Source organism: Heloderma suspectum, chromosome 3, assembly GCF_057233095.1.
Source record: "Heloderma suspectum isolate Gila_16-S chromosome 3, 16-S_ref, whole genome shotgun sequence".
NCBI classification, from domain to species: Eukaryota; Metazoa; Chordata; class Lepidosauria; order Squamata; family Helodermatidae; genus Heloderma; species Heloderma suspectum.
In genome coordinates, this window is record NC_139460.1 from 215459557 (window position 1) to 215482348 (window position 22792).

A 22792-nucleotide genomic window follows, 5' to 3' on the forward strand; every position below is an offset into this window, starting at 1 on the left:
TTTTCAGTTGTGGCACCCGCCTTTGGATCTTCCTCCCCAGGAAAGCTTTGTGTGGTATGTGCACTACTATCTTGTGTCTTTTTAAGGACATTTAAATCTTTTTAAAACCATGCTGTTTTAACTGTTTTTTATGTTTTTATTGCATTTTTTTATTAATGTGCAGTTTTTATCATTTTATTTGTAAACTGCCCTGAAAACCAATGTTGATGGGCAGTATATAAAGAGCACAATTCAAAGTGCTGGCCTATAAAGCCCTATACAACTTGGGAGCAGGGTATCTGAAAGACCACATTCTCCCATATGACCCTGCCTGGATGTTAAGATTTTCTGCGCAAGTCCTTCTCTCGGTCCCATCACAATCAGAGGCATGTTTGATGGGAATGTGAGAGAGAGAGCCTTCTTGGTGGCTGCTCCCAGACGCTGGAACTCCCTGCAGAGGAAGGCAAGGTTGGCTTCCTCTCTGTTTTCTTTCCACTAGCCAGCAAATACATTTTTATTCAAGCAGGCCTTTGGTCTGTAAGCAGTTGCTGAAGCAGGTTCCACTGGGTTTTTCATTTCTTTAACTGTTTTGTTTTTAAATTGTCTTCTTAATCTATTTGTTTTTATGATTGTTTTTAACTAAGAGCTTTTCCACATGAGGCTGTTAATCAACTGTTAATCTGCTGTATCTGTGTTCAGTTTCCTCACAGAATTGAGACCTGAGCTCTACACAAGGAGTGTTTCCTTCCCTGCTTTTCCACTATATAACCTCTAGGTGACAATGTGGTATAGCAGAACAGTGCAAATACATAAGTGAAAAAAAGAGAGGCTTTTTTTTTTTTTGCTTTCACAGTTAAATGCCACATTTTCCCTGCTCTAAAAAAAAATTCACCAAAAGTGCTGGTTAGACAGAGGAGTGAAGCTGGAGGGTCACAATGCCATCTGAAGAACCTGTAAACAACCATGAGCAGGAATTGACAAGTGCACAATAACTGCCTCATGTAAAAAAGTCCTACATTCATTTTAATCTTCATTTTTATTATTGTTATTTGTTTGGTGGAAAGGTGGGGTACAAATTCAAACAATCAATAAATGCATAGTATGCTGAAGTTCTCCAACTGACACAATGTGTCTGAGACAACACGCTTTCATGGGAACTCTGCTGAAGGAATAACCTTGAGAGAATAAGAAAGAAATATGTGATGTATTTATTGATGAGCTCTCAGTGCAGGCCTCACATATTCTCTTTCTATTCATGCTGTGGTCTCCGCTCGCCCAAGCTACCAGTTCATCAAATCCTTTCTTCTTCCCATCTGACAATAGCCTAACCAAGCCTCTCCTCTTCAGCCTTGCCTTGAACTAATAGGATTAGTGTTCATTTGTGTGGTCTTGGTCAGGTTGTGATTTATAGGTGCTAGCTCCCATGTGTGTTCCTTTCTGATGAACTCTAAACACCGCCTTGCTCCTCGTGGGTCACCCGCCCCACAAAAGCCCAGGGCATTCTGCTTAAGAGTGCATTCCACTAACATATTTCCTATCTGAGAAAGAAAGAGAGTGAACAAGCTACTTCTGAGTAAAGCTAACCTCAAGCATCCTCTCATCTTTCATTACTAACATCAGTCTCCTTCATGCAATGGCTGGTGTCTTCACATATATCACTCAGCATTTATATAGCAACTTGAAAGTATTCAAAGCACTTTATATTATTTTTTCGTTACCATCCCGCAAACAGGGTGCCTTATGATAGATCAAATGATACTATATTTCATTGCTATATACCAGTAAAAATACAAATCAACCAACAATACAGCAGCTAAATGCAAAAATAAATAAAATTACAAACCAATTTTCAGCCACTGGTAAGAGGTCAAACATCACAGTAATTCGGAGCTGACGCCAAAATGGACATTGAAATAAAACAGTCTTCCAGATTCTTTTCATGGCAAAAATGGATGTTTTTGGAGCGAGGGAGCAGGCAAAAGGAACATCAGGGCCTGCTCCAGTTGGACACCCCCCCCCCCGAGCTAACTGCCATCCATGGCTCTATGGGGAAGAAGGAGTGAGGGAGCAGGCAAAGGGCCTAATCCAGTTGGACTGCCCCTCCTTTGGGAGATGAGGGGGGGAGCAGGGCCATCCCACCAGCCCTGCTGACAGTCTACCTCTTTTTTCTCCCCTCCCCGTTGCCTTTTCCTTGTGTGTCGTGTCTTTTTTAGAGTGTAAGCCTGCGGGCAGGGACTGTCTTCTTTGTTCTTTGATTGTAAGCTGCTCCAGGAGCCTTTTTTGCCTGAGGAGCGGGATAAAAATACAATAAATAAATAAATAAAATGGAGCTGCTCCAACAAATTTCTCTGGAGAGGAAATTAAATGACCTGGGGAGGGAGTTCAATAACTTCCTGCCACCACCAGGAAAGTCCTGCCCCTTATCCTAACTAAACAAAGAAAATATTTGGAGCTGAAGATGTATATATATACACACACACACACACACACACACACCCTTGGAAAAGTCCTTAAGTCAGTGATAGAACACAGACTTTGCATACAGAAAACTCTTGATGAAAATGTTGTCTCAGTGTGACCAGAAGCTGACCTGGTAGAAGCTAGAGAACACCTCTTAAACTTTATTGCAGGGTTAGACAACTTGTAGCCCTCCAGATCTTTTGGCCTACAACTGCCATCAGGCCTAGCCAGCTTAGCCAATGGTGGGAGGCCACGGGAGTTGTAGGCCAAAACATCTTGAGGGCCACAAGTTGCCCACCCCTGCTCAATTATGAGCCAGGCTTATTTATTTACCTGATGGAGGCTTCCACCATGAAACTTTACTGTACAGAGACATTCACATGGGAGGTGTGCTCCTGAAGATGTGCTCCAACATGCAGGACATTTAGGGCCTCAAAGTGCTTTGAAACAAACTGAAGACCAGCACAGTTCTCTCAGCACAGGTGTGATATATTCACACCTGCAGAGCTGGATGTGGTGGGTGGCCACATTTTGGACTAACTGAAATTTTCAAATAGTTTTCAAAGGCAGCCCTATTTCACAAACATTATCTTAGAAATCCTTATGACAGAGGCAGAATAGTATTACCTTCCTCTCCATATTGCAGATTTGGGTGGAGGGGGGGCTGCGGCTAAGATAATGGTGGCTTGCCAAAGGGCACCTAGTGAGCACATGGCAGAAGCAAGATTTTACCTGGGGGCAACCTGCTGGAATGGCTACCTTTCACAGGTAGCCATTCCAGCTGGGAAATGCTGGGAGTTGTAGGGCTTTTTTCCGTCTAAACGTGCATAGGATTGCACCCTAAGCAACAGCAGCTCTCTCTAATTCTTTTACTACCTTCAAGGTTGGCCATCACCACTTTTGTCCCCTTAATTTCATTCTGGCTCATATGAAATAAACAAAAGCTAGATTCTGGTATTATGGCAACAGTAAGGAAAACGGAACACAGCCTTGTCAAATTCTGGGGAAAGATGCTTGGGAAGCTGTCTAGGCCAAGACACCTTCTGAAGTGCCGCAGACCCCACGATGACATCATGGCACAGTGGGAGTCCAACCAAAAGAGAAGCCTCTCAAAAGGTCACCACCAATGATGGATAACTAGGGAGTGAGGCCATTAAACTGTGGGTGTTGCTCACCAAGTGCCGGAGACTTGACAAGGCTGCAAAAAGAAAGTGTCAGAACTAGAAGCAGGAACAAAGAAAAGGGAAAGAAAAAGGCCCGCCTGAAGACTGATGAAGGAAATAATGCTTTGGTAAACTATTCCGTTTTGTGTCTTACCCAAAGAGGTCATGTTTTCTCTTTTTACTGATCTTTTCTTTTAGCTCATTAAGCTTTCCAATGGGGCTTTTTTCCATCTGAAAAGGCAGCTGTCCCTCTTTCAGTTCCCCCCACAGCATCCTGAACATTCACAAAGTGAGTGTTCCCTGCTGAGTATAAACTGTGAAATGGGGTTGAAAATAAAGCTTTTGATTAAACCTGACAATTTTGAGCTTCTCATGCCATCCCCCACAAGCTGGGGGGGGGGGAGGAATGACATCATACATGACACCAGCAGTGCAGGAGGAGAGACTGCAGAGTCAGAAGCAGGGAAAACCCATTCTCTGCTCCACAGTTTGGACTGGTTTCATACGCAAATTAATGAATGCTGAGGACAGGTTTCTATAAACACCTCACTTCAAACATCAGGTTTATATGTACACATGTTTATATGTACACAAGATGCCTTTGCATTTACATTTTGTTACAGGCCAACTTTACAATCTGAATATACAAACCACTGGCAAGTGGACCATTTTGCACATGCAGAAGTGTATCATTTTTGCACAGATGATCTAGAACACAGAACTGCTCCAGGCAGCTGGCATATAAAAAGACAGATAAATCTGAAGGGCAAGCTAGGGCAAATGTTCGTGTCTCAAATAAGACCTTATATTCCATTATGCACATCTCTCCAAAAGATGTTAATTAAAAGCATCCATCTGAACACAAAAACAGCACAATTTGTTGTAAGTAACTGTTGCGCTGGGAACTATAGCAATAGAAAACAAAGCAGGTCCTTTGAAATCACTTCAAAGCTGCTCCAGTATTTACTTAAGTACCAGCAATGATTTGCCTGGGCTCTAGTTCAGTTGCAGGCAACTCCTTTAACTGGTCACTTCAGACACATTGCATTATATAGTCAGAGTTTTAAAGAAAGCTTGCGTGTGTTAAAACTATAATCGAGATACCAGAAAGATGGCAAGCCTGGTTTAGAGAATGATTTGAAAATCCTTTACCACCAACTACTAATCAGACCTTTTGATCAAGAGTCATGGTTTCCTTTGTAGACATTTCTGAGCAACCCCCTACTTCATCATCCACATTTCCCCCCTTGGAATCTGCCAGGAAAATGGAAGGGGGTTGGGGGAGAGAAACACATAATGGCTTTCACCACTCTGCACCCCTGCTCCATGCATTTCCTTCCATTCTCATGCCTTTTTCTTCTATTACTGGCACACACCCCATCCAGAAAAAGTCTCAGGACTGGCATGCCATGTGTGCACCCACTTGGGTTCTCTTCATTCCTTCACCTTACTAAGAGAATTTTCCCACCATAATCACATTGCTACCAGTAAATTGCTTCAGAATGAAATTCAAAGGAAATGAGCTACAAATAAGGGATCACCAGTCCAGTCCTCTAATTTTATATGCCTTGTGACATAGCTCCACACATTTTCACCAGCAACCTTCTTATTGGCCTCATATTACGATGTGGCCAGGGGAAACATGTGGGATAACATGACATAGCCCTAGCGTTCCAAGTCTACAGCCCTTTTTTGCCCCGAAATCATCAAATTTTACTTTGTGATAAGGTATTCCCCTCCCCCTAAGAATAGCAGGATTCATTGACTAGTTTCTGCTAGTCAATATCTCTGGGAACAGTTGCTGTTATAACAAGAGAAAAGAAGAGATATGCAATTGAAGAGGCAAAATTCTCCGATGGAAACAAGAGTTCATAAATTGTGACTGGCCTTGGTGTCCATGCCATCAATAGTAGTCACCTGCACCCTCCGTTATGCCCCCTGCCACTTTGGGAACCATTGTGCCCAAAGAGAGAACCCTGCCTGGCTAAGGGGAAGTGACAGCAGGAAGCATGCGCTCTTTGGCACCACTACCTGGAGGTGCTCCACATGCCTTCGGCTCCAATGCTCAGCAGTGACTGAAAGTACCTCTCTCCTGTGTGAAAAAGAGGCACGGAGAGCACAGACTTCAGCCAATGCTCAGCAAAGGAGCTCACAGTCCCAGTGCTGAACAGAAGCTGAAACTGCCCCTCTGTCAGGGTGGAAACTGAGCCCATAGAGCCCCAGAGCAGTTCTGACTCTGAGGAGGAACAGCAATCCATGGGAGAGGAGCTCACTCATCTCTCACAAGCACAGCAGCTGGCAGAGATTCCTCCTGCCAGCATTCCTGAGATAGATAGTGACCCTGGCAGCGAGAGAGTGCTGGAGGGGGGCTTGCTGGACGCTCGGCGCAGACGCGGGGAGCAATGACAGATGGAGGGCATAGAAAGGAGGCGTAGCGCTCGCTTGGCGTGCAAACAATGGTTGCGTCCCAAGGACCCAAGGGAAAGAGGGAGGATCTCTCCCTAGCCCATAAGTTCAGGGTCTTCCCGTGGTTCTCCTTCAAATGGGGACCAACTGCCTTACCTGGAGCTTAGGCTACTCTGCTATCTTTCCCCAGTGCTGTTCCTTGTTTTGTCGCTAGTGATTAGTATCTGAAAGAGTCATAAAGTAATAAAAGAATAAAGCCTTGGAAAGAATCCTCGTCGTCTGTATCCTGAGTTGGCTATTGGAGGGGACTGCAAGAGGCAGCTAGGGTGCTCCTGACACCTTCTCCCTGTCCTGCAGTACAGTGTGGGTAGGCAGCATGAATTCTTTGGTGCTGCTGCCCAGAGGTGCCTCATGAATCTTCAGGCAGCAGTGTCGATCACCATCTGGCCATCCCCAAGGGGAAGGCAGGTCAGAATACTTGTGCTCTTGGGTAGCGCTGTCCAAAGATGCACAAAGGACCTTCAGGAAATGGCAGCCAATGCTCCAATGAACTCGGTGTTTCCTGAGAAGACTGAATGGAAACATGCACTATTGGGTGCCAATGCCCAAAAGCACATGGAGCATCTCCAGGCAGCAGTGACCAACAGTGCATGCTTCCTGACATGCACAGCCTTCACTCTGAGAAAGGCCAGGGCAGGGGGCAGGAGCTTGTCACGCTCGCCAGCGATGTTCACCATCCTTGCCATGGTGAACCTATCTGTGGATACCTGGATATTAACCAATAAACATTTGCATCCTGAACTGCTTACTCTATAGGGTTACTGCTCATTCAACTACTACTGCTTGGTCACCTAACTCTTTAAATAGAATTCTAGGGTTGGAATCCTAATCTCTGCACTTCATTTAAAAAAAATGCGTCAAGGTCCATCTGTGCCCAGACCCTGTCTCTAATCTCCCCTATCTAGCCAGGAAGAGAAAAATCAGTGGACTGATATTAAAAGGTGAAAGACATAAATATAAAGTTGTAAAAGTGCCTGACTGAAGATATTTAGCTGCCAGAAGTGCAGGAAAGCAAATACTCAGACTAATTAAGAGCAAACTCAATATTAGTCTTCCGCGTTTTCTGGCACATAGGTAATAGCCTTTCCCCTTTTTTAATAAATGATGAAACAGAAGTTCTTGTGAGCCATCAAAGAGGAAAGGTCAGGACAAAACAACAACAGTGAGACAGAAAAACAGCAAAATTACTTGGATCTAATAGGAAGTGCTTATAGACAGGGGAAAGAAAATCTTAGTTCATTACAAACAGAATTGCATATTTATTGGAAGAAAGCAGATAATTATCCTCTACACATTTTAACTCAAAAGGCTTAAGTTGCTTTTCAGCCTCTCTTGCACTATTTGCATAACTGTAAATGCAGAATAAAAAAATCGAAGAAGCACATTATTAATGGGAATGAGTATTCCAGTCAATGTAGGCTTTAAAAACCAGCTGAAACAAGAGCCATTTAAAGATGCAATCTATATGCAACATGCCCAAACTCCAAATCATGGTTTAAAGTTTAGGAATATGCTGCAGATTCCCCCCTCTCATCTTGTCTGAAAATTCCCCTCCCTCACTTCTGTGGTATGTTGTAACCACCATTTAACATTATATGGGACCTGGGGCTAACTACAGTTAGAACGTACAGCACTGCCCCCAAACCAAGGCTTGTAACCAGCCTGAACTCATGGTTCATTGCAACCCTGGTTAGCTCTAATGATAATTAAGCCTGATGTACACATAGTAAAGCATGGTTATGGCAAACTATGGAAGGGAGAGGTGAGAGTTGCACACAAAATAGGAGAGGGGAAGGGGGATGGGGTACCTGCAGCATGTTCCCAATCTCCAAACCCTGGTTTGGAGATTGGGAACATTACACCTGAATAAGCCCCAAGCTTCATGCATGAGAACTATTTACCACTCAAGGTCCACAGAAATGCACATAACAAAGCCCTGACATCCACTTCTTAAAATAAAAAAGCAGTTTGGGAAGAGGGTGATTTGGAGCTGAGAAACAGTGGGGTGAGAGGGTGCTTAATCCTCCCCTAGGAGATCATCTCCCTCCAGCTGCTTTTTCTCCTAGGGGTTCCTACCATATCTATGTTTATTCTCACAAAGCTGCTTCTCCCTGCAAAAAGCAGCTGTGAGGGTTTTGTTACATGCATTTATAGGAAATGTGTTATTCTATCCTCAGATGTGATAAGCTTTAAACAAACATTTACATACTGGCAAAAGAAAAAAAAAAAAAAAGTGGCATTTTCTCTGCCCTTGGAGAAAATCCTAAAGAAATCTTATCCGACTACTTGCTAAGTACCTGATTTTGCCCAGTCAAGCTGATGCTTTGAACACCAGCCAAATAACACACCAGCTTTCTCTTAGGTTTCACACAGTCCCACCCCACCCACCACCACCACCACCACCACACAAACCCCAAGAGCCTATCAGGAATTCTCAGAGCTACATCTATGCTAAAAATGCAAACAACCCCATTTAAATGAAGTCTTTCAATAGGGGTATAGTCATTGTTCTTTTCCCCTTCATGGATCACTGCCTTGTTGTGGCGAAGGGGCTTGCATAACTCAGTGAAGCCATAAGCTATGCCGTACAGGGCCACCCAAGACGGACAGGTCATGGCAGAGAGTTCTGACAAAATGTGGTCCACTGGAGAAGGAAATGGCAACCCACTCCAGTATTCTTGCCAAGAAAACCCCATGGAACGTATCACAAGGCTAAAAGAGATGACGCCGGAAGATGAGCCCCTCAGGTCGGAAGGTGTCCAATATGCTACTGGGGAAGAGCAGAGGGTATTTCCAAGTAGCGCCAGAAAGAGTGAAGCGGCTGGGCCAAACCCGAAAGGACACTCAGCTGTGGATGTGTCTGGTGGTGAAAAGAAAATCCAATGCTGTAAAGAACAATATTGTTTAGGAACCTGGAATGTCAGATCAATGAATCAAGGTAAGCCGGAGGTGGTCAAACATGAGATGGCAAGATTGAACATCGACATCTTGGGAATCAGCGAACTAAAATGGACAGGCATGGGCGAATTTAATTCAGGTGACCATCATATCTACTATTGTGGGCAAGAATCCCTTAGAAGAAATGGAGTAGCACTCATAGTCAACAAAAGGGTGGGAAAAGCAGTATTGGGGTACAATCTTAAAAATGATAGAATGATCTCAGTACGAATCCAAGGCAAACCATTCAACATCACAGTAATTCAAATCTATGCCCCAACCACTGAGGCCGAAGAAGCTGAGGTAGATCGGCTCTATGAAGACCTACAACACCTTCTAGAACTAACACCAAAAAAAGATGTCCTCTTCATCATAGGGGATTGGAATGCTAAAGTAGGAAGTCAAGAAATCACCGGGATAACAGGCAGGCATGGCCTTGGTGTACAAAATGAAGCAGGACAAAAGCTAATAGAGTTTTGCCAAGAGAACATGCTGATCATAGCAAACACTCTTTTCCAACAGCACAAGAGGCGACTCTACACATGGACGTCACCAGATGGTCAATATCGAAATCAGATTGATTATGTCCTTTGCAGCCAAAGATGGAGAAGCTCCATACAGTCAGTAAAAACAAGACCTGGAGCTGACTGTGGCTCAGATCATGAGCTGCTTCTTGCAAAATTTCGGCTTAAATTGAAGAACGTCAGGAAAACCACTAAACCGTTCAAGTATGACCTAAATCATATCCCTGATGAATATACAGTGGAGGTGAGGAATAGATTTCAGGGATTAGACCTGATAGACAGAGTGCCTGAGGAACTATGGACGGAGGTCCGTAACATTGTTCAGGAGGCCGCAACGAAATCTGTCCCAAAGAAAAAGAAATGCAAGAAAGCAAAGTGGCTGTCTGATGAGGCTTTACAAGTAGCTCACGAAAGAAGGGAAGCGAAAAGCAAGGGAGAAAGGGGAAGATATACCCAACTGAATGCAGAGTTCCAGAGAATAGCAAGGAGAGACAAGAAGGCCTTCTTAAATGAACAATGCAAAGAAATCGAGGAAAACAACAGAATGGGAAAGACTAGAGATCTCTTCAAGAAAATTGGAGATCTCAAGGGAACGTTTTGTGCAAAGACGGGCATGATAAAGGACAAAGAAGGCAGAGACCTAACAGAAGCAGATGAGATTAAGAAGAGGTGGCAAGAATACACAGAAGAACTATACAGGAAAGATCTTAATGTCCCTGATAGCCATGATAGTGCGGTCACTGAACTTGAGCCGGACATCCCCGAGAGTGAAGTCAAGTGGGCCTTAGGAAGCATTAGTAACAACAAAGCTAGCGGAGATGACAGTATTCCAGCCGAGCTATTTAAAATCCTAAAAGATGATGCTGTTAAAGTGCTGCATTCAATATGCCAACAAATCTGGAACACTCAACAGTGGCCACAAGATTGGAAAAGGTCAGTTTACATTCCAATTCCAAAGAAGGGCAACGCCAAAGAGTGTTCAAACTACCACACAATTGCGTTCATTTCACATGCCAGCAAGGTGATGCTCAAAATCCTACAAGCTAGGCTTCAGCAGTATGCGAACCGAGAACTACCGGAAGTACAAGCTGGGTTTCGAAGAGGCAGAGGAACTAGAGATCAAATCGCCAACATTCGCTGCATCATGGAGAAAGCAAGAGAATTCCAGAAAAACGTCTATTTCTGCTTCATTGACTACGCTAAAGCCTTTGATTGTGTGGATCACAACAAACTGTGGCAAATTCTTAAAGTGATGGGAGTACCAGACCACCTTACCTGTCTCCTGAGAAACCTGTACGAGGGTCAAGAAGCAACAGTCAGAACCAGACATGGAACAACCGATTGGTTCAAAATTGGGAAAGGAGTACGACAAGGCTGCATATTGTCACCCTGCTTATTTAACTTATATGCAGAGTACATCATGAGAAATGCCGGGTTGGATGAATCAGAGGTCGGAATTAAGATTGCTGGGAGAATTATCAACAACCTCCGATATGCAGACGATACCACCCTAATGGCAGAAAGTGAAGAGGATCTCAAGAGCCTCTTGTTGAGGGTGAAAGAGGAGAGTGCAAAAGCTGGTTTGAAACTCAACATTAAAAAAACTAAGATCATGGCATCTGGCCCCATCACTTCCTGGCATATAGAAGGGGAAGAAATGGAAGCAGTGACAGATTTTACTTTCTTGGGCTCCAAGATCACCGCAGACGGTGACTGTAGCCATGAAATTAAAAGACGCTTGCTCCTTGGGAGGAAAGCTATGGCCAACCTAGACAGCATAGTAAGAAGCAGAGACATCACCTTGCCGACAAAGGTCCGTCTAATCAAAGCTATGGTTTTCCCAGTAGTAATGTATGACTGTGAGAGCTGGACTATAAGGAAGGCTGAGCGCAGAAGAATTGATGCTTTCGAACTGTGGTGCTGGAGAAGACTCTTACGAGTCCCCTGGACTGCAAGGAGGTCAAATCAGTCCATCCTAAAGGAAATCAACCCTGAGTGCTCATTGGAAGGACAGATAATGAAGCTGAAGCTCCAATATTTTGGCCACCTAATGCGAAGAGAAAACTCCCTGGAAAAGACCCTGATGCTGGGAAAGACTGAAGGCAAAAGGAGAAGGGGACGGCAGAGGATGAGATGGCTAGATAGCATCAGGGATGCAATGAATATGAACTTGAGCACGCTCCGGGAGAGAGCGCAGGACAGGAAGGCCTGGCGTGCTATGGTCCATGGGGTCACGAAGAGTCGGACACGACTGAACGACTGAACAACATTGTTCTTTTGCTTTATCTGCTTCAACATGTTTATGTTTCCTTGGAATTCGTTCATTGTCATGTAACCCAGCTATGCTTCACTGAGGCAGGCGCCTCCTTACAAACACTAAATTCTGTACACAATGAGGATGTTCAGATATAACAGCAGCATCTGGTGGTAATTTGTGGGTTAATTAATCTACAAATTACAGGGATAAGTGACGCACTCAAGTCAGACCTGAGCCACTTCCTGGTTCCAATAACAGTTAACCTATAGCTTGTTCTTGGGTTAACTGGAGGTTGTTTAACCTATGAACATGGCAACAACCCTCAAATGCAGCATTTGAGGGTTGTTACTGGAAACTGGAAACAGCTTGCACACAACTCATGCGCAGCGGGCGCCCCCACAAATCGCTGCTGGACACCATTGTCATCCTAATTCCATATTGTACACCATGATATGACTGCAGCCATGCATATTGCTAGGGTACATGTGTGCCTATGCATGCACGCGCATACACCCCATAGCACACAGCAGTGCCAGGAAGATTGTCTTCATGTGCAATCAGTGGATATTCACACTCGCTCACTTCTCCCTTCCTGCCCTCATCCATAACAGTCAAAAGACAACAACAAGGAGCCTCACTATGTTCATGAGGGTGAGGACATAATTCTGGACATGTTCCTTCCCATGGAACCGCACAACTGAATCATCCACTGCCAGCAGAACCTCTATGTTGTAGTCATCTTTTTTGGCGTGACGCCTCTTCCGTTCTGCTTCACCAACCTGGTCTTCAATCAGGTTCAGAGTGTCTGGGAGTTGACCCAGGCTAAAGCCTGGAACTAGAAAGGTTAAGAGCAAACATTAAGAAACTATTGCAGGAACAAGAGCATAGTTTCAATAACTATCCTGGTCTCTCTAAAATGTATTGTTCTAACTGAACCCGCCCCCCCCCGCGCACACAAAATAGACGCAAGCCAAAACATTTGTAAATAAAACAAACATTAGACAGTGTAAGTCTCCAGTGCTCTCTCTCATTCAAAGGAAATTAAGGGAAGGGGAACCTCCAGCCCACAGCCAGATGTGCCCCCCGGCTTCCCCTCCAGCCCCAAGGGCTTCTCCTCCTTGGTCCTGGCCCCCCCTCCTCAGCTTCCATGCTGGCTGCGAACAGAGGGGCTTCTCTTCCTATCCAGCGAATGGGGGCGGGGGCACAATTTGCAGGTTCCAAGGGCCTGATGTAGATTGGGACCCTGGGATGGCGGGTAAGGAGGCTTTAGTCCTTGTGGGCCTGATCCAGATCAGGCCCACCAAGCCTGTGATTTGAATTTCCAAAAAAGCATTGACTGAAATGATTGTAGGCATGCAGGGATCTGAATTGGGAATACACTGAGGGGCAAAGGGTTGAAGGCCCTCTATACCCTGACAACAGGGTCACAATCCAGATCTGATCATCTGAGGCCCTGTGGATGCAAATTGAAGGTGTGTGGGGGGGGACACAATCTGAATTGTGGGGGGGTCAAAAGGTTAAAGCCCCCAAACCCCCATGCCTGCTATTTGAATTGTGGGAGGACTCTTTTAAGAGTGAATGGGAGGTTTTCCCATTCTGCGGTGTGTGTGTATTTGCGCGAGAGAGGGAGGGAGGGAGAATGGATAGGATGTGCAGTGTGAATGCATGGATGAGGGTGGTGTGTGTTCATGTGAGAGTATGCGTGGCCAACCCCATTTTTAGCTCCAGGGAATGCAGCCTTCCAAGGGATAAAAGCTCCCCACCCCAGCTCAGGGGAGTGCTAAACACTACTAACTGCTAACTTTGGCATTTTATGGTTACAGAACTCTAGAATTTGTTTGGCACAACTTTATGTCTTCTTAGATAAGGAATGTGGAGAAATGGATAACACTGCAAAGACCATTGCAGCACCTGGGCAGTGGGGGCATAATGTCTCGCTGCCCCCAGCCATTAAGGTAACAGGTATTTCCTCTGTGCCAACCCTATCTGGAGTGGACATAGGAGGAATTAAGATGTTGCATGATATGTGCAATCTCCTAAACCAGGAGTGGGCAGTTTGTGGCCCACCAGATGTTTTGGCCTACAACTCCCATCATCCTCATACGTTGGCTAGGGCTGACAGGAGCTGTAGGCCAAAACATCCTGAGGGCTACAAATTGCCCACCTCTGACCTAAACTATATGCAGACATGGTTGTACCTTCATTATGATGGTCCTTGAATGCTTCTGCTCTCTCCTGTTTGATAGTAGACCTGCGGTAGACCACGTGAGCTCTCCCGGTCTTTTCCTTCTCCCACTGTCCTCGCTCCAGGGGCTCAATAAAAAACTCACCACTGTCTGTCCGAATCAAACCTGCCTGGAAAACCATCAAAGCAAATGGTGAGAGAAAACTAAGAAAAGATATATTTGTGGTATTGGTAAGAAAGTTCATTACATGGAATTTGAAGCTTCTTTTCTTTTTTTCTTTTCTTTTGTCCTATTCATTTAATGCACTGCAGTATTAGAACATCTCTGAATCCCGCACCTTCTGGAGTGAAAATGCAGGCACCCCTCTGACAATCCAATTTACTATTTGCAAGGCTGGACACTGCTAATGGACTATTCATGTCACTTGCTGATAAAGGAATAGCAGCGTTCTGTTTTCATTGTTGAATTAAGCATAGGGCTTTTCTACACGAGGCACTTATCGCACGCTCGTCATTCCCTACTCACAGTTGTCTACGGGTTCTTTAGACAACAACATGACCCTCCAATTTCGCTTCTGTGTCTAAGCAGCACTTTTGATGAGCATTTTTTAGAGCAGGGAAAATGTGGCATTTAATTGTGAAAGCAAAGAAAGCGCAATTTCTTCCTGTATATTTCTGCTATTCTGCCATACCACAGTTATGTAGTGGAAAAGCAGGAAAGGAAATGCTCCTCTTATAGCGCTCAGATCTCAATTCTGCGATGAAACCAAAAGTAGATACAGCGGATTAACAGCCAATTAACAGCCTCATGTAGAAAAGCTCACTGTAGCATTTTGGCATCCCCACATCTTTCTGTCCGTGGAAAAATGCAGACAACTCACAGTTTCTTCAGGGGTCAATGAGCACAAGAAAATTTCCACTTAGCAATAAAGGACTAGCAGAAATGGCATAGGGATGTTGCTACTCACGTAAACACCATTTCGAGGATAGCAATTTTTACTCTCATCCGTGCTATTATGTTCTCTGCACCAACAGATGATATTAATACCAAACACGAGGAAATTCTTCACATTCATGTAATTGCAATCTTTGTTGGATCCTATATATTCTTTCCAATATTATTCTTAACTTGCATCCAAGAGCTAAGCAGGGATCCTCTATCAAATCCTACATCTTCAAATAGTATTTTCAAGTGCCTTCCTGCTTTCAGTTGATTGCAGCTCTGAAAAAGTCTATTTTGAATGTTTCAGGCAGAATTTACTTTAGAAAATGCAGCACATCAGAGATTAAATCCCCAAAGAAGTTGCACAAAACAACAAATATTACTACAAATGCTTCAGATACCAGCTGTTGAAATAAGCATTATGCTTCCAGTAAATCTGCACTGAAACTGCCCATCAGTTATGTTCTGAAAAGCCATCTGATTACGGAAACCAAAATAAAATAAAATCACACACTGAAAGCTGATGTTTTTTTTGGCAAGGATGATAATATTGACCTAGTGGTCACTGACTCCACCTGATCGCCATTCACTTTTACTTCATCTGTAAAAGTAAAAGGGCTAGGAGAAAGCTCTTTTGTACACACATCAGTGGTAACATTTAAAGCTCTGCAATAATCCAGACTGTTTTTTAAGAAATATTTTTGTCCCTATTAATTCTTTGGGAATTTGAAACTAAGATCAGCCATGTTGCCATATTTTGTGGCCTCTGGTCTATCAAACTCCCATCTTCATTTGTTACCACAGACTTGCCATGCATGGCAGCATAGAGGACATCTATACCTTCTCCCTTCCTTTGCAAATCAGTTCCTACACAGTTGCTTAAAGAATGTCAACCTACTACTTACAATCACTCTGCTAAGAATGCAGAACACAGGCAGATTGTTTCCTGCAATGCTATTACATATTCCAACACTGGACAAGCACAATGCTATACAAGTCTTCTCTCGTACAGCAGTTCATAGGAATGCACAGCAGATAATTTAGGTGAACATTTAACTGGCTTTGCCTGGTGGAAACAGATGGGCATTGGTAGGCCTATGCAGTAAAGGCGGGATATGCTGCACCAGACTACACACCCGGGATGGATGATTGGTACCGTAAACCTAATGCACTTAAGGTGATATCAGAGGCCTTATATGGCCATTATTTCTCTTTTTCTATTTGTTACTGTTCTACACACATATACAAACTCATTTTTATACTATACTTGCGTCAACTAACATGGCCCAACTTAAGTTGATTCTGATCCAACCAGACATAAGTAAGCTCATTCCAACTCACCTTGGAAAAGATCCGAATTATTTCCCAAAAGAATCAGAAATGACTTGGATCATTTGGCAAGTCAATCACCCACCCACCCCTGCTCCCAAGCCCATGCCCTCTTCCCTTTCAACACAGCTTAGCTGTCCAAGGCAGTACCGGTAGCACCACTCCAGCTGCAGTAGGAGGGAAGAAGCGATATCTGATCTCTTCCTCCTCCCTCTCCTTCCACTCTCTGGCACTCTTAAGGAGCACACCAGAGAGTGATCAGATCTCCCCTATTCCCTCTTATCACATCAGGATGCCGCCATCACCTTGGACGGGTAAGTTATGTTGAAAGGGGATGGGATGCTGGGGGATTGGGGGAGCGGGGGAGCAGGGGAGTGGGGAGAGCCAGGATTTCTTCTCCAGCTTGGATTACTGGGGGGCTCAAAAGCCCCTTTGTGGCAGGCTTTTTACGAGCCTTCGGAGTTCATACCCAAACCCAAGCTCAGAAAACTTCAGCAGCATCCCTAGATCAAACATTTCCATTGTTGCATGTGCAGGAACAAATATGCTGCAAGAACCACCTTCTCCATTTGAAGTAAATAAGGACCACAATAGAAATTAGACAATTCATGAAAACCTGTATGTGGCCAGCATAAAAGCAGATAAATGTTTTTACACAATAATTGTTTTGATTGACTGGTTAAAGCCACCCCACCTACCCAATTCAGCAGTTTTACTGACTGAACACAGAATTGTTTAGCTTCCTTGCATTTCTCCAATATTACTGAAGAGGACATCTGTACCTTCTCCCCTCCTTCACAAATCAGTTTCTACACAACTGCTTGGAGAAATCAACCTATTACTTACAATCACCCTGCTAAAAATGCAGAACACTAGGCCATACACAGGAATTTGTCAAATTCATTTTTATATAAGCATCAACACAATTTCAATTGTTAGCAAGTTATTAAAATGTTCAGGCATTTTTCTTGGGAAATGGTCTTACTTTGCTCTTTTAAAAGAAATACTCTGGAAGCAGGCATTCACTATTTACCAGGGGCAGGGGCGGGGGGGATAGTCTACAAGAATCAATGCGGACTGAAAGAAAAACCTGGTTATTTGGGGATTTTTTTACTATTCAGAAAATTGGCGCTGCAATCCTAAACCTGCTTTGTTTGGGAGTAAGTACCATTCAGACCCGGTGCCAGCACCCAGCATAGTGGGGCAAATGCCAGGGCCCCAGCAGAGCCCAACACCAATGCCACCAGACTGCCACAGTTCCCACTGCAGTTGATGCAGCTCAGCTGGGCGACGGCTGCATCAAACAGAGCTCCAGACCTGATCAACAGGCTCCAATCCACCATGTTAAGGCATTTGCTCCTTCTACCATATGCACAACAGGGGCAGAGATAGCATCATTAACAGGACAGAACACACAACAGCACACACATGCCAAGCAGGCTGAGAACTCCGCTTTGCACTGCAGCCTACCACCACAAATAGTAAATGGCAGGGGGCACTACATTTCTAGGGGGATCCACTGTAGGAAAGCAAGCGCAGGCCCCACAAACCTGGAGCTGCTTTGGACTTTTACAAACTGTGCTCTACACTTTTACACTGCTTTATTCTTTTACACTGTCAAATTCCTGAGATGATAGAAAAGCTAGTCTAGACAACTGATTTTAATTATATGTACCCGGCTAGACAATCTATTTTTCCATGTATTAGTGATGCCTTTCAACAGATTAAGGTCACAGAACTGCAGGTGGCAGGTGGCCTCTGCTAATGAGTGGTATGCAGTGTTGGCCCAGAACCTAAAATCACTCGTTTTATACTCGTTTTATAAAACAAAAACAATTTTTTGCAATGCTCCAAGCATTGCAACTAGAAAAATCTCAGCTCTGTAACTCAAATGTATTATGCACGTTACCCCTGCCTTCCTCCCACTCCTCTTCCCCTCACCTGGGCAAACAATAACGACTTCCAGGAAGACACTTCGGCCAATCTGCTGTTCATGGGTGTTGTTAATACACGCCCACCTAGGCATGGGCTCCGGATCTTCTGAGCTGTGCCCCGGATCTTTTGAGTTGTCCTAATTGCCATTTTTTTTTAATGTTTTCCCATTGACTTGCATTGGAAAACAGAAATGGCCATAACTTTTTTAGTTTGTAGGCTAAATACATGCAATTTGGAGAAATAGTGGCCCCTATGGAGCTGATTAAACCTGCCAAATTTCAGGCAGTTAGGTCCAGTGGCTTTTGTCCAGTCACAGGTAAAATTTGCTTTTTTCAAGAAAACCCGTCAAGCTATATTTTTTGTTTGTTTCCATGTAAGTGCATAGAATTTGGGGACCTGGCAGCCACTATAGAGCTGACTGAACCTGCCAAATTTCAGACAGTTAGGTCCAGTGGCTTTTGTGCTAGCCATACATAAATTTTCCTTTTCTCAAAGACTAAAACAAAAAGTAAAAACTGTCAAGCCACACAGGGGATTAGAGATCCTAATCAGAAGGTCTTTAAGGTGACCATTAGAAGGTCACTATCCCTAATCTCTGGTGTAGGTTTGTTTGGAGTGCAAATAGTACTTTCCTTTTGTCTGTCCTGAATCTGCCACTGTTCAGCTTCACTGGATGACCTGAGGCTCCCCATTAAGGGAAGAAAAAAGTTAAACATCTCTTTGGCTGCAATACACATTACCTGGGAAAAAGTCACACTAAACTCAGCTTATTGCACTGCTCCACTTTCACTACTCCATATAATTGTATAAACCTCCCCCCTTATTTGCCTTTCTTCTAAATTAAATAGCCCAAACATTGAACCCTTTCCTTATAGAGTAGTGATTGCACCCACTCTCAATTACCCCACTGTGATTGGAGACTGCTGGGTTAAAAGTTCAGCCCTATTGCCAGCTGGATGTCACTTACCAAGACTCAATTCCTCCATCCCAACTCCTCCTCTCCCCCTCCCTAATCTTAAGGAAATGGTTACATTTACCAGACAGGCTGTCTAGGCTTCAGAATTATCCAAAGTGATCTGAAGCAATCTGGACCGATCCGACTCACTTTGGACCGATCTGGACCTGCTTCGGATCTGGACTGATTTGGTCCAAATCACCCTGCTTCGGTTTGGAATTCCAATCTGGATCCAAAGCAGTGCACAGCCCTACTTAATACAAGCCTGCTTCTTCCCTCTGAGTTCAGTAGCCTTGCTGTTACTAGGACTCACTCCCTTGGCAGACCAATAGGGACTCTAGTGTGAATGCACCAGCCTTTTAAGCTACAGGGGAGACTGCTACCTTTCCTTCCACAGTCTGCTCTTTTTTCTCTCTCTCTCTCCCCTACTTTTCAGCTCTTACAGGCCCACAGCTGGGAGCTTGCTTGCAATGAAATTTGAAGAGGGAGAAGGAACGGCAGAAAGAGCTCCATGTGAAATACTGGTATTTCACACAGCATCTGATTTTACCGCCCCAAAGGTTTACTGGAACCTTTGGCTTCTGCAGAAGTTTAGTAGCTTCAGTACAGCAAAGGATCCAATCAGCCTCCACAAACTTCTTTCTCTCCTCAACTTTAATTTCTCCTAAATAGCTGTAGGATTCAAATTATTCCAAAAGGAGGGCTAGGACTATGTGGCGTCAAGATTGAGGTACTGCTGAGCTTTTAAATAGGTTCTACAGTGTTTAAAAAGCTGGAAAAAGCCCTCAGCCACCTCACCACAAAGTTAATTTAAGTACGCTCAATCCTTAGAAATCCTCCACAGCCTCCTAAATTCCTCGGAAGTATTACCTCTCTGAAAGGAGCCACTTGGCTTAGGGAATTCTCTCTAACCACCCACCCTGCATTTCCAATCACCATTCTTCTTTTCTTCTTCCCTCCCTTATCCTGTTCTTTCTTTCTCTTCTTTATTCCACCCAGAACATACCTTGGGGAATTCTTAAAAAGAATTCTCTTTGGTGGGCAAGAGAAGTTCTGAACTGTATTTGACTTTACAAAAACAAACAAAAGGGTTGGTTTTTCTCCTTCTCACTCAAGTCTTCGAGAAAAGTGGGTTCACATGGTCGCAGAGAAACAAATCTCAAGCTGTATTGTTTGTCAGTTGCCATTATCCAGCAATAGGAAGGGCTGTAGCTCAGTGGTAGAGCACTTGCTTAGTATGCAGAACGTCCCAGGTTCAATCCCCAGCATCTCCAGGTAGGGCTAGGAAAGAATCCTACCTGAAACTTTGGAGAGCCGCTGCTGCCAGTCAGTGTCAACAATTCTGTGCTAGATGGACCCAGGGTCTGACTCAGTATAAGGCAGCTTCCTATGTTCCTATGACCAGAAAGCTTTAATAAAAATAGGAGTTTCTGGTTTGTTTTTTTAAGTGGAGGGGAGATAAATACTGCTCCTTTCTACAGTCCTATGTATGCCTACTCAGAAGCCCCATTATGTTCATTGAGTACCGTCAGGAAAGTGTACATAGGATTCCAGCACAAGCTACTTTTACAGGGGGGTTTGCACCTTGATATACTGCATGTTTACTCAGAAATAAGTCCTGAGTTGTGAGCAGGTACCACAGACTTAATACAGTGCCTACCCAATTCCAGTCTAATGAATTCCAGTCTACACTTTCAGCTCAGTCCTATGTATGTCTTGTCATGTGTTTTCATTTTGCATGAACTGTAGCTTCAGTGGTGAGCGAAAGGCGCTTAGTACATGCTCAGAGTTTCTCCATAACTTAGCCCTAGTTTTGAAAACACATTGGCTGAATCCTGGTGAAGTCTTGGCACAAATGAAGTTATGGGGAGGAAGATACAATGAGAGCTTGTGCATAACAAGGAGGAGGTAGAGGAGAGTTGCACAAAACAAGACATCTGTTTTGATGAAGAGTTGCTGGAGGATGGTAGGATGAGGAGGGATGGTTGCATGCAGGGGAATAGAATTGGTAGGGGGAGAATGTAAGCGCTCAGTGGTGAAAGAAAAACATTCTGCACATGCTCAGAGGCACTCTATATTTAAGAACATAAGAAGAGCCGTGCTGCATCAGACCAAGGTCCATCTAGGCCAGCATTCTGTTCACATAGTGGCCAACCAGATGCCCACAGGAAATCCACAAGCAGGACATGAGTGTAATAGCACCTTTCCACGCATGCTCCACTGCTGCTAACATTGGTGAAATGTAAATAAATTCTAGTAATTCTAAATTTGCAGGCATGTATATCCTTCAGAACCTGTGCAGGTTTCTTACCTGGGGGAAACCTCTAATGACCCATGCATTTTCATACAAATTTACCCAAAAACTATTGGGAGAGGGGTTAAGGGAAGGGAAAGCAAATCAGTCCCTGTCCCAAATTGGAGAACTCCCCTTCCACATGAACTGCTGCACTTATCCTTCTGAAACTTTGCTGGTTTCTTACATATGGACACCTCTAGGATGTCTGTAATTTTCAGAACAATGGACCACAAGGAATATAGGGAGATAAGTATGTCCTGTTTTGGAGACCTCAAAATGTCAAGGCTACCCTTGCACAAAAACCCCTGTGGCTATCATTCTAAAATTTGGCAGACGTGATCTCCTCTGATGGGGCAATGAATCATGAAATATTTATCCAATTCTTCCAAGGAAAAAAATGTTATTGGCAGTTCCCTTTAAAAGAAAATCAAAATATAAACCCTGCACCTATTTTTCCGACATTGGGCAGGTGTGATCCCCTTCTAGGGGGCTACTATGCCTGAAATTATCATCCAATTCTGATCAAGAGAAAGAAGTTACAAATTTTTTTCTAATTTCCCATGGTAGTCAACAGAAAACATAGACTCATTTTTCCAAACCTTGACACAGGTTTGGTGCTGAGCTGAAGTGGACTAACTACAAATTAGCCTGAGCAGAACTGGGATGTTTTCCAAAATGCTGAAGTGTGGAGGGGGGTCAGCGCACTCTTTATGTATGTATGCAAGTATGTAATCTATGCACACACATACATACACACACGCATGCACCCCCCCACACACACACAATACATATATATATTCGCACTTAGACTCAGACATAAACACACACATTTGTGCTATGGGCCTGTGCCCCAGATCTTTTAAGAACCTAGCAACGCCCCTGCTGCTGTTCAAGCCACCCTGAAACATCCATGAGTGGTGCTTTAAAAAAAACCCAATTCTCTGCAAGACAGAACAAGAGCATAGTGACCATAGGCATGTGTACTCTTCTGCTGTTCTGTCCAGGAATGCAATTCAATGCAGACCTGCCTGTTTATGACCAGTACTAACCCTGTGATTTCCAGGAGGGTGTCTCCGTGGTCGATTTTCTCCGAGAGTAAAATCGGAGCTCATTTGCTGTGAACTGGCCTGTTTTGAGGTCGTTTGGGGAATATGACATTGTGGTCGTCCTGCAGCCACCCTGGAACTGTTCACAGAAAAAACGGATTTCCTGAGACTACTTTAAGTCCGATTTTTTTCCTTAAGATGGGTTCTCTGCAGTATAGTTGATGTGTGCCCCACCCTCCACATTTACCTCGGGTATGCTAGCCATGCCCAAGGGTGTGCCTTTCACTGTGACCCTGATCAAGGGGTGTTTCCTGTCC

General features: G+C 44.1%; 1 protein-coding gene across 2 annotated transcripts in view; it reads right to left on the reverse strand.

Moving 5' to 3' along the window:
* ADAMTS14 (ADAM metallopeptidase with thrombospondin type 1 motif 14) overlaps nucleotides 1-22792 on the reverse strand; it is a 119051-nt gene that overhangs the window by 67674 nt on the left and 28585 nt on the right. For both annotated transcript variants that reach the window (XM_084845565.1, XM_084845564.1), the window contains exons 3-4: nucleotides 13985-14141; nucleotides 12425-12621 (exon numbers count right to left, since the gene is read on the reverse strand). In XM_084845565.1, coding sequence (XP_084701691.1) covers nucleotides 12425-12621; nucleotides 13985-14141 — 354 coding nt within the window. The remainder of the gene's footprint in view (nucleotides 1-12424; nucleotides 12622-13984; nucleotides 14142-22792) is intronic.